Source organism: Candoia aspera, chromosome 7 (assembly GCF_035149785.1).
Source record: "Candoia aspera isolate rCanAsp1 chromosome 7, rCanAsp1.hap2, whole genome shotgun sequence".
NCBI lineage: Eukaryota > Metazoa > Chordata > Lepidosauria > Squamata > Boidae > Candoia > Candoia aspera.
The window spans coordinates 79698755-79711512 of record NC_086159.1 but is presented as its reverse complement, the minus strand read 5'-3'; the positions used below and the strand labels follow the sequence as shown (position 1 = coordinate 79711512).

Genomic DNA, 12758 nt, shown 5'->3' with positions numbered 1-12758 from the left:
CAAATGCACTGCAGAATCACACACCACTTTACTTCTGAAGAACTGCATGGAAAGACAAAGACTCAAAACTGTTATGTGTCCCCAAGGACGCAGCACAGACATATAAACTGAGCTGAACCAGACAAGTGTTTTTCAGTGTTTTCTTACCAAGAGGCGGTCCGTGTGTTATAAGAATATCTATTCCATCAGGAATTAGGTTCCATTTCTCTAAGAGCGCTTGGCCTCGTGGAAGATTAAAGCCCCAGCCATAAAACCAAGGTTGCCTGCCAAAGAAAGGGGAAGATGGTCTTCAGTGCTTCACACATGCTGTGGTTAAGCCAGCTAAGCACCAATACAAGGGAAGGTCTCAAATCCACACTGGGGCAATGTGTTCAAGAGGCCAATCCAAATGTTACAAAATTGTGTGCTGTGACTGCAATTCTGAGCAAATTCATAATGCAAGGACACCCATGTAGGTAATCTGAAAACCTTGCTATATTTACTTTAAAAAAATATTCATAAATAAGCAAATGAGTATCACGTTCTTACCAATTTTAGCATGTTTGACCTAGCATAAATGACCTCTAAAGTACTATAAAATACCTTGTTTGGGGTGCCCATATTTATTCTCCTATGTGTTTGGACAGCCTCTTTTCAAGGTGAGTTCCATCAAGTAAAATACCTGTGAAAAGTCTTGTTTCCTTGAAGGAAGCATTTTACATGATAAAGGATAAATCTGAAACACATAAGAGAATCAGTGCAACAGCCATTGACTTTTTCCTTTTGGTGCTTGCAGAGCTGTTTACACCCCCACCCCTTCTTTTCTTTTGGCTTTTTTAAACAAGCTAGGAAAATACAATGATTATCATAGGGTAAAGTTCTCTGGAAAACACCAAAAGGCAGTTGTAGTAAAATGGTGCTCAGTTTGGAATGGATTCATCTAGTCATGGAATAAATCAGTTGCATAATAATTAACATTCAATTCACCAAAATCCTACAGACCCAAAGCAGCGCAGCCGGTTTCAGCACTGGCGCACATAAAAGTGGGCCGAGGGTTTGAGAGCGTGGTCGTGGCCACCATCTCGATCGTTTTGAACACCCCATGGACACCAAAGACTGCTTTGCGTGTGCCTTACCCAAATGGGTTATATATTACTTGTCATCTTGTAAGAAATTATTTACAGAGCTATTTTGATAGATAGAGCTTTGTTTTCTTTTCATACATGACCGTGGACCTTTCCAAATTGAGCTGTTCTTTTAACGCGAGCCTACTTCATGGCTTCATATTAGCCACCTATCATTATATTAGAAGATGATCAGCATTGAGTTTGTGGATATTGACTCATTTGATTCGAAGGGAGCACAGCGACAAATAAAGTACTCAAGACTCCAAATATCTCTGTACTCACAAAAGATAAAATGCAAGATGCTGTAAATTCACATGCATTTTAACACTCTTTTAATTATGATGACTGGGACTATTATGTAGTGATTATTTAGCAGCAAATCTCCTGAGAAGAAACAAAACAAGGACTAACAATATAAAAGAATCGCATTCTTGCCTCGGCTTTTCAGAAAAATATTAGAAACCAAAAGATACAATAAATCATATACAAACATGTTCACTTTTTATACATCTACACTCAATTAATCAATTGTTCCAGTTTACCTCAGTAAATTGACTTGTTAAAATAGACACTTCCACCTATGTGGTGTTTAATGAACCGAACAGCTTCCCTGGCACGTAGCCCCTTCTGCTTTAGCCCCTTTCGCACGTAGCCTCTTTAATATACTAAAGCACGTCAGGGCAGGTCTTCTGACTACATTTGCAATGGGTTAGGGTCCAGCAGAGGCCCCTCTCACAAAGAGATGCCACCTGCTCTGGCTGGGCTGAGGGGGTCTGAAGCAGAGCCGGCGGGGTAGACCTTTCTTGTCAGCCCCAACCCAGGTGAGAAATGCACCCCTAAGTAAGATAGTTCTGTTTAAGTATAGGTCCTGTTGCAGGCTGGGCTGTGATGCGTTCCCAACCTGGCTGGGATATGTTGGCTCCAGTCCAAGATGCTGGGTCATATCCGACCCAGGAAGACTGTGGGTCTGGTCCTTTTTAACCCCCAGCCTCCAAAATCTGAAATGCATCATTAGTATTTTCAGTACAGTAAATCAACACGTGACCCATTCTTCTGGCGTCTGATACGGGATTCAATACTCTCACTTTTCACATTCACATCGTTTGATCTGCAGTTATTATTTTGATGTAGCATTCATTACATAAAGGAAGTCATAGTGCTGCAATGTTAATAATCAAAACTGTATCAAAAATTGAATGGTTGGTTTTCTTATCTTGCTAACTGCCTGCTGATTTTGCTCTGTCCTATAAGGAAAAAATAAACAGGTTGATATGATTTTATAAGCTTTACAGTAAGTGCAGCTTTAAGACTGTTAAACATCAGCTATGAATTCTTCACAGATGCTTCTTTGGAGAAGCCTTAAACTACTCCTTTTCTGCATCAAAAAGAAACAAAGAGAATTCTTTGAGAAAAAAAATCCTCTGAACTATTCTTTGTACATTACTTGACAAACCCAAAGAAAATGCCCTCAGAGCTGTAATGAATGTTTCCATAGTACTGATGCATCACTAGTGTTTTCAGAAAATTATGTTGTCTGCACTTTTTCTGATGTTTAAATGCATAGCTTTAAAATTCTGTCAAGATTACACACAAACTTAAATATATGTGAAAATGTGCACACCAAGAGCTGTTCTGAATACGTACTATTTTTCAGAGAGGATCAGTCTCATCTGGCACAAGAATATACTGGAACTGAAGGAGAAATCTTTCAAAATTGTCCTTTTCTCTTTTTTAAAGATGCTCTTTCAAGGATCATGTCTCGGCTACCCCTTGATTGATTGATTTCTTTGTAGCTGTTCTCCATGCCATGTTAAAGCTTCCCTCATCCTGAATACCAGAATGAGATGCTTATGAAGATCAGATGTACATGATTCTAATCCACAAATTCAATCACCCTTTTTACAGTGGACAGAAAATCAAGTGGGCATTTGCACACATGCAGTTAATACTGGTGCACAACACTTTTTTAGCAGTGGAAGAAAATAATACCCATCTGTTTGTAAACATTTTTAGGGGAATGGAGGAAATGATGTGCATGTCTCCCCTTCCTGCTAACCGTGCGGCCTCTCTTGTCCATTCGAACCCGACACTCCCCATGGTTCACGGAGGAGCTGAGGGTTCTGAAGAGGACTAAGAGACACCTAGAGCACCGCTGGAGGAAGACGAAGACCAAATCTGACCGAACACTGGTTAGAGCCGCTATTAAGGCCTACCTTGTGGCGGTAAGAGCAGCGAAACGTCAGTATTTCTCCGCTCTTATTGCATCCACGGAATGCCACCCGGCGGCCCTGTTTAAGATCACCCAGTCCCTTTTGGGGAGAGGGGTTTCAGAACTCCATCTTCAGGGTCGTGCTGAGGAATTTGCTGGGCATCTGAAGGATAAAATCGCTTGGATCCGTTCCAAGCTGGACTCCGAGCGTGAGACAGAGTCTGAGGAGATACCCAGGGAACGTACTTACCGTGTTATCTGGGAACAGTTTGATCCTGTTGGACCCGAGGAAGTGGACAGGATCCTTCAGTCTGTAAATGCCACCACTTTCCAATTAGATCCGTGTCCCTCCTGGCTGGTGAAAGCAGCTCGGGAGGTTACATGCAGATGGGTCCAAGCGGTGGTGAATTCATCCTTGAGAGAGTGGGTGTTCCCAGCAGCTTTCAAGGAAGTGCTGGTGCACCCTCTCCTCAAGAAACCATTGCTGGACCCTACTGTACTGGACAATTTTCATCCTTTCTCCCACCTCCCCTTCTTGGGGAAGGTGGTTGAGAAAGTGGCGGCACTGCAGCTCTAGAGGATCCTGGATGAACTGGATTATCTGGACCCCTTTCAGCCAGGTTTCATACCTGGTTAATAGGATGGAAACGGCATTGGTCGCACTTATGGATGATCTGTGGCGGGAGCGGGATGGAGGCAGTGCGTCCATCCTCACTCTCCTTGATCTCTCAGTGGCTTTTGATACCATCGACCATGGTATCCTCCTGGACCAACTCAGGGAGTTGGGGGTGGGCAGCATGGTTTCACGCTGGTTTGCCTCCTTCCTCCAGGATCGGTCTCAGTCAGTGTTAATAGGGAGCAAGAGATCCACCCCGCGGCCCCTACTCTGGGGTGCCGCAGGGCTCGGTTCTCTCTCCACTGCTCTTTAACATTTACATGAAACTACTGGGCAAGATCATCCGTCACCATGGGATGAGGTATCATCAATATGTGGATGATACTCAATTATACATCTCCATCCCAAGTGAAGTAAGTGATGCCATGACCACCCTCTCTGAGTGCCTGGGGGCTGTGGGGGCCTGGGTGGGGAACAAGCTTCAGCTGAACCCTGGTAAGATGGAGTGGCTGTGGATTAATGGCCCCTCAGTTTCTGGGAATTTGTCATCTTTGGATCTGGACGGGGTTGCACTGCCCCAGACAGATCCGGTGCATAACTTGGGGGTCCTCCTGGACTCACAACTCCTGCTCCAAGACCAGTCATGCCCTGGTTATCTCCCATATAGACTACTGTAATGTGCTCTACATGTGGCTACCCTTGAAGAGTATCCGGAAGCTACAGCTGGTCCAGAATGCAGCCGCGCGGGTAATTTTAGGTGCCCCTAGGGTAGCATGTGTAACACCTTTATTGTGCGAGCTGCACTGGGTGCCAGTTTGCTTCCGGGTCCAATTCAAGGTGTTGGTTATGACCTTTAAAGCCCTACATGGCATGGGACCAGGCTACCTGAGGGACCGCCTCGTCCCCATTACATTGACCTGTCCCACCCGGTCATGCAGAGAGGGCATGCTACAGATCCCATCTGTTAAAGAGTTTCATCTGGTGGGATTGTGGAAGCATGCCTTCTCTGCAATAGCACCTGCCCTTTGGAACGTTCTCCCCCCAGAGTTGAGGCAGCTCCCCTTGCTCCTGGACTTCCAAAAAAAATTAAAAACCTGGCTCTGTCAACATGCCTGGGGTGAGAAAGAGAATAGTTCTTCTTGGAGATGGTTAGCTCCATAGAATTGCCCTGTTTGCTTGTGGATAGAGAGAATATTTTAGCCATCTGGATTTTATTATATTTTAACATATTTATATTTTTATATTATTGATATTATTGTATATTATTGATACTGTACTATGGTTAAATGTTTTTATTGTGAACCGCCCAGAGTCCCTCCTTGTGGGGGAGATGGGCAGTGATAAATTTGATAAATAAATAAATAAATAAATAACCTGTTTCCTTCAAATAAGTCCATCTGATATTGGCACCATATACTTTCTTCCCACTTTAACCAGTACTTCCAGGCCTTGGGCCATGTTACTCTTTGCTTCAAGCATGTAAACAGTGGGTGACCTCCTGGTCTGTGATGCAAAGCAGGGGTGTCCCCAGGATATAGAGGGTGGCTGTGTGTGTGATTGAAGCTCTGCCTGTTTCTTATGTGTGTTGTACCCACGACAATTAAAAAACAGACATGAGGTCTGATTGCATCATCATGGCCACCTTCTTGACTTTTTTAAATTATACCCTGGGATCATCCCTGGTGCAAGGTACTGTCTTCCAGGCAATGTGAAAAAGATTTGCCAACTGGAAGTCAGGATTAAAAAGAAAAAGAACGTTCTTTTCAGACAGGCAACATGTGTCTAGTTGTGTGCAAACAACCGTTTCATGCAGAAGGGCTTTCACTTGACCACGGCAGCTACTCCGGCAAATGGCCCTTAAAAGGCAATCTGCAGTACACTTCCAGATATTTTTCTGACTAAAAATGGGGCTCAGAGAAACATTCTCCCCATAAAGCTGAGGAGGAATGGATGGGAGAAAACAAAATCGCTGGAACAGAAAGAAGCCCAAACTTAAGGCCCTATATATCTATGCAGACTTCCATTCTACACGTTTTCTTAAATTAGAGCCATGCAGTAGAACACACAGTTGTCTGTGAACGTTCGAATTAAGATGAATTAAAAATTAAGGACCTCTTGTCTCTTCATTGATTTGCTTCACAGTTTATGACTCCAAAATACTTACCTATTAACTGATTTATCTTGCTTCTGAAATTCTGAGTCGCGGCGATGCAGTTGCTTCAAATAATTTAAAACACAGCTCAAAAATATTTTAACTTTAAACAAGTTTAAAACTTTTTAAAAAACTTCTTTAAAGCTTTACAATGACTTAAAGCCAGATTTTAAAAGCTACATATTTGTGGGTGGCAAAAGTATGTGAACCAGTTCATTTGAAGGGGAAACTAGAATCAGGTATTTCAATCCATCTAATGATAATCTGAAGTGAGTGTGGCAGCTCCTGCTTTATTTAAAGAACAGAATTCTGGGTACCAGTAGTCCTTATTTAGCGACTGCCTCATTTAGCGACTGTCCACGATTACAACAGTGATGAAAAAGTAACTTGCAACCAACCCTCGCATTTACATTTGCATGTCTGTAAAGCAAAGGAAAGCTGAAGTCAGGTCGTAAGCACAGTCGCAGTTTCACTTAGCAATCGCTTCGCTTAACAACCAAATTGCCAGTCCCAATGGTGGTTGCTAAACAAGGACTATCTATATTCATTATCAAAATTTGATCTTCACAACACAGGTGCTCCTAACGGTCTCTGATGGTCTGCGGGAAAAGGCCTTGAATAGATAACATAACCCAAACACATTCCATTGTCCTGATTTCACATAGTTGAATTTGGAAATGGTTGAAGCTTCTATACCGCAAGGGTAGCCCCACATACAACATGAATCCAATCTACAGAGGATATTAACAGGTAGGAATAGCCTAATTCTAGCAATCTATCTGTGAGTAACAATCAAGTGCCCAGAAGTACTGTAGTCCAAACCATTAAGGCTACCTGGATTGACAATATTTGATCCAAGAACATAGATGCTTCATTAATGCCAATATTAATGTCATTCAAATTGTTTGCACTGACCGAACTGATCTTCCACTGATTCCCAAGCAAAATTCTTTGAGTTTTGTGAGGTTTCAGCCAGCCTCTGACTCAGAAAACAAAACTCTTTCTGAGTAAGAGGGGAAACAGAAACTTACCAGGCAGAAAGCCGGAAAGCAAAACCCAGAAGTGACTTAGCAGCACGGGAGAAGTTAAAAATGCTGATTGGCCGGTCTTCAGAGGAGGATTTGAATCCTCCAATCAGCGCACGTGAAAGACACGCAGAAAAGCCCACGAAGGAGAAGGCAGCCTGATTGGCTGCAGTGGGGAATAGGAGTGCAAGGGATCAGCATAAAAGGCAGACGCCCGAAGAGCAAACTGCCGGAGACAACTGATCCTTTGAGCTCGCAGCCCCAGCGGAAGAGTCCTTACCTGCATCGGAAACCTCGTCTGTAGCCGGAGGAGAATCAGCGCCTGCGTTTCCTACCGAAGAGGACCTGTATCCTGCAACCACTGCCACAGAGGATCTTCTCCCTGCCGAATCCAGCAACCTCAGCCTGGCATCCAGCTTCGGACCTCACCGCTGCCATTCTATGCATTCCAGGTGCACTCCCAGCCTTGCTTCAAGCTTCCAGCCTTGTCCAGAATCTTCAGTCCAGCTTTGTCAAACTCTAAGCCCCCAGCCTTGCCCAGGATCTCCAGTTCCGTTTTATTGTGCTTCCAGCTTCCAGCCTTGTCCAGTCTCCAGTCCAGTTTCATCCTGCTTCTAACCTCCAGTCTTGCCCAGGATCTCCAGTCCAGTCTAGCCGTGTTTCGGTTGCCCAACGTTGTTCAGGAACTTTAGACCTATCTTGTTATGATCCGGGTTCTCAACCTTGTCTAGAACCTATAGTCCAGTCATGTTTCAAGCTCTCCACCTGATCAAGAACCTCCAGTCCAGCCTAGTCGTGTGCCAAGCTTCCAGCCTAGCCCGGAGTCTTCAGCCCAGTGTACCCTGTCCAGCCTGGGTCTCCCAGTTCAGTCCAGTCCTGCCTGTAGAACCAAGCCTTGCCCAGCGGTTCCAGTTCGGTCTCGCCTAGCTTCCAGGTGCCAGCCTAGTTCGGGTGGTGTTCCAGATCACAGACACTCATCTCCAGTTCCAGTTTTGCCATGTGCCCTATCCTCTTCCAGTCTTCCAGCTCCGGTCAGTGAATCCTGACTAGCTGTTTTGCCAGAGTCTCCTCCTGCAACCTTGCCGGTCCTCCCGTTGTTGCCTGGGTGGTCTTGATCGGAACCAGCCTACCGCTTGATCACAAGGACTTATTATTGTAAATAGTTGTATTAATAAAGAGTGGTTTTGACATAAACCTGTCTGGCAGCCTCACAGTCTGAACAGGACAGTTTCTTTATCAGAATCTATAGCCTTCTATAGACCCTGCCACTGCAGTTTCCACCTAGAAGCACGTCGTGATGCGTATGAGCTGAACTGACTTTTTAAAAATGAAATGGAGATGTTCACCCGCTTCCAGGGACACCAGACAGTATATGTGATCCTATATTGTACTTTAAAAATACAGGTCCTGTTTCATTGGATAAACAACTGAAATGTTTTTTTTCTTTTTTAAAAAAAGAGGAATATTATTCAGATCAAATCGAGTTTATTACAGCCTAAGGCCAGATACAAGAATATCATTCAGTAATATTTCCATGGCCCTGAAAAGAAAAGCTCTATCACCCCTAAGGAATTGAAGAAATATATACGGCACACAACTCCATTGCTGTCCTTAGTCCTAGCATCCTTTCTCTGTTCTTTGAAAATGCATTTTCCTTTGTGGATAAAAACGATCTACTTAATTAGGAGAAGGGAAACTCTCCCTTCCCTCTTGTTCTTTGTAGCTACAATACCTGGAGTTAAGATCTGCCAAACTACGCATCCTGAAGCTGTACCTTCAACCAAACACCACGCTAAAACCGGCACATTTGCCATTCTGCTGTTTTTCCCATGACAACCTTGAGAGTGGCAGAAATCTGGCAGAAAAAACAAAGCCCTAGGAAAGATTTGATGTTTAAATCTCCAGTTTTTTCCTGGCATTTCCAAAGCCCCTTTTCATTTCTCATTGTGTTTGACACCCAACAAGTTGAAAACCCTTTGACTCTTCCTTGAAAAACACCCACCCCTTGTATTTACTGAATTTGGTAGCAAGGACAGATTTAGTATTTCTTCTGGGTGAATTTTTTTTTAAAAAAGTTGGCTGTTTATGATGTTTTCAGTTCATTAAGAACTAAGATTTCAGCAAATCAAAGATACTGGAGAAAAAAGATACATATATTTTAGAAAGATATACCTAACATACTAAATGCCCATGGATTGTTTCACCTATGAAAGATGCTAATGATGAAGCATAAAAGCAATGAAATCTCATAGGTCTTCCTTCCCAAAAGGAACCAATGCATCTCGGTACTCCACCTTCCATATTAATGCTAGTGCAGAGAATGCTTGCTCTGTGCAAGGCTCTGGGGAGGAGCTGGATTGCAAGAGAATTTGTTTACAGTATAATTAACCTTATGTTAAAAATGTATGAACAACTTTTACAGGTCAAATACAAAAAGATCGAATTTCTACTCGCTCTCGGATGCTGCTTTATGTACTGATTTTCTGCCTTTCTGGTGTAAAATAACTCTTGGAATAATTTTCCTACAGAATGATAGTTGCTATGACAACCATAGCAAATTTTCCTTTTCTGAAACAGATGTCTCATTTAGTTGAAAATTAGAATGTGAAAAACCCATGGGAAAAATTAATTGAAACTTTAACAGAACACTGACTACAATGTAATCTCTTATGGGTTAACCCCTTAACATCTCTTTGTACTCCTATGTAACCTTCAAATAAATCCTAATTAAACCAATTTAACCTCCTATAAATGACCTCTTTAGCTATAATTAGCACTTTAGTTTTCTCTGAAGTATTCATTTCTGTTACCATAATAGCAGAAATAAGTGATACTAGAGAAAAGTAGTCAAATGCATTTGACTTATTAATTGGAATTCCTGGCTTTATTCAACTTCTGCTTAAAACAGAAGAGTATCCCCAAATCGGGAGGAGTTTGGTAGCACCTTTTCTGGCTAATAAATTGTACTAAAAGGTACAAGCTTTTAATGCCTTTTACTACAATTTCTCGTGCCCTTTAATACAATTTGTTAATTGGGTAAGGTGCTACCACGCGGCTCCTGATTTTGGCTACCATGGCCTAACACCGATCTCCTCCCGCAGTGTTTAAGAAGGAAGAGCGAAGTTCAAATGCTGTCTTGTCGCATTTGTACGTGCAATTTTTTTTAACAGTAGATCTGATCATGCATTAAGATGAGACCTTTACACCCTCCAATGGCTTTCCAGTCGCAGGAATGGAGAGGTGATGCTCAGGGTAACTGAGGCTGAACAGTCGGACCAAAGGCAGCTGGATTATGTTCTCTGTTTCAGAAAAACAGTGCGAAACAGAAACTAGAAACTGCTAGTGTTGCTGTCATCAAAGAAAAGGAAATACAAGTCTTTTCAGCTGCATTGTAGAGCTGTTCTTTAAAAACCTATTTGTCAACTTCAGAAGGTAAATAAGCCCCAGACAGTAAGTTATTAAGGCATCTAAGCTGGTGATTAAAGGAAAGTGTGACAAAATAATAAAACACCATAGCTGCCAACTTCCCACATAGCTTGTAGGATTTGGGGAAACACTTTTGGAAACAGGACAGGCGCATGATCTACAAAATAGAAAAACAGAGCTGTAATGGCTCCAAAGCTGAGAAATGCTTCTTTAAAAAAGATGATCTGTTGAAGTGCCATGAAGATTGATCGAAGAAATCACAGTGTTCTTTCGGTTATTCATCAGCATCTCATATTTTATTTAATTGCAATTTATCAAGCAGCACATCACTGAAGTGGCCTATGGTTGAACAATAAATTTCATGTTAAAATTAAAAACTTCAGAGACACGTTCATTGTCCTCCTATCAAACTATATTGCTTCAGCCCTGCAAATTCTATCACGTTACTGTCTATTATTCAGATTCTCAATGTATTAATAATAATTCTCAAGGATGTTATCCTGCAGAAGCCCTACTCAGCTAAATAAGGACTGCAAAGTCTCTCCCGAAGTTCCTCCTTTAATGAAACTTGTCCAACAAGAATGCCCCAAAGAAGCTGTTTAATCAGTAGCCAAATTCAGCTGAAGCAGAATAATATTTTATTGCAGATGGCATCGTGGAGTATTACTTGTTCTGAAACCTTCCATGAGTATCATGCAAATACATGGCCTTTGCATGGCACAATAAAACTCAATCAGGAATTTGTTTTTATTAATGTATGCTCACTTCTTTCCTATTTCCATTAGGAAGGTACATGAGTGAATTTGTATTCTGTTTAAACATACAAGCGTTTCAGTGGAATGGGAACTTCAATTTGCCTTTCAGATCATTACTAAAGATTTCCTCAGTGTAGTATCAAAAGCCAGGCTGGTGCAATATAGCTAGCAGATAGTGGATTTACACTTATTCCTTAACCATGCCACGAACATGCTCCCATAACTGATTTTTATGTCGGCTCCTTTGTTGCATCTCTAGCCCACAGAAGAGCCAGCTTCAGTTCATCTTCAGCTACTCCAGGTTTAAAGTATTGTTTCGCTCTTCTCCTGGCACAGAAGCACAACTAACAGATTGCATCAAGGATGTGGTCGGGAGCTGAGAGATGCCCAGCCCTTACTCCCTAGTCTAGGCTGCAATGGATGTGGCCCCTCCGTTCCAGTTGCCAGGCCCTGCCCTGCCCTCTGTGGCTCTTTGGTAATGCTTTACCAGCACTTTCCAAAGCACACAACAAGACTATGCAAGGCCCTGATTTATACGGGTTTAGTGCTCTTTGAAGCAGCAATCTAGCGCTCTTTTTGTACTGCCCAGAAAGTTGATTTAAATTGGGAGAGAGAGCCAGGTTCTGTTGGCTGTGTGTTGTTGACTGTGTCACGATTACAAGTTTTCCACTGCTGTCAAGAGGTTTCACAAAACCCCCACTGCTTTGTTGTTCTTGTTGTTCAGTCGTTAAGTCGTGCCCGACTCTTCGTGACCCCACGGACCACAGCACGCCAGGCCTTCCTGTCCTCCACTGTCTCCCAGAGTTTATTCAGATTCATGTTCATTGCATCGGTGATGCTATCTAACCATCTCACCCTCTGCCGTCCCCTTCTCCTTTTGCCTTCAGTCTTTCCCAGCATCAGGGACTTTTCCAGTGAGTCCTCTCTTCACTTAAGTGGCCAAAGTACGTATCTGAGCTTCAGCTTCAGTATCTGTCCTTCCAATGAACAGTCAGGGTTGATTTCCTGTAGGATTGACTGATATGACCTCCTAGCAGTCCAAGGGACTCTCAAGAGTCTTCTCCAGTGCCACAGTTCGAAAGCATCAATTCTTCAGCGCTCAGCCTTCCTTATGGTCCAACTTTCACAGCCATACGTTACTACTGGGAAGACCACAGCTTTGATTATACGGACCTTTGTCGACAAGGTGATGTCTCTGCTTGTCAAGGGGTGGAATTTAGGGGGTGATCCAGCGACAGGATGTTGGGGCAGGATGATGACTTCTCGCATCGTACCCCCTTTTAATTTAATAGCAAAACACTTTTTTAAAAAAACGTACGGCATAAACCATTTTATAAAAGCTTATGCCACAGTATGGTCTGAAGTCTGTTGCAGGACTCTTCATTGTTTTTACTGCAGCTGAATGTTGTCAGAGAAGGCAGCTTCTTTGCAGTAGTTGACTTGTTCTCCCTGCAAGTCAAATCTAGAAT

At 42.8% G+C, this 12758-nt stretch overlaps 2 protein-coding genes across 2 annotated transcripts in view; both read right to left on the bottom strand.

Moving 5' to 3' along the window:
• TSPO (translocator protein) overlaps window positions 1-12758 on the bottom strand; it is a 479738-nt gene that overhangs the window by 42796 nt on the left and 424184 nt on the right. The gene's annotated exons all lie outside the window — the stretch shown is intronic.
• MPPED1 (metallophosphoesterase domain containing 1) overlaps window positions 1-12758 on the bottom strand; it is a 63231-nt gene that overhangs the window by 10104 nt on the left and 40369 nt on the right. The window contains exon 5 of the mRNA XM_063308269.1: window positions 148-263. Coding sequence (XP_063164339.1) covers window positions 148-263 — 116 coding nt within the window. The remainder of the gene's footprint in view (window positions 1-147; window positions 264-12758) is intronic.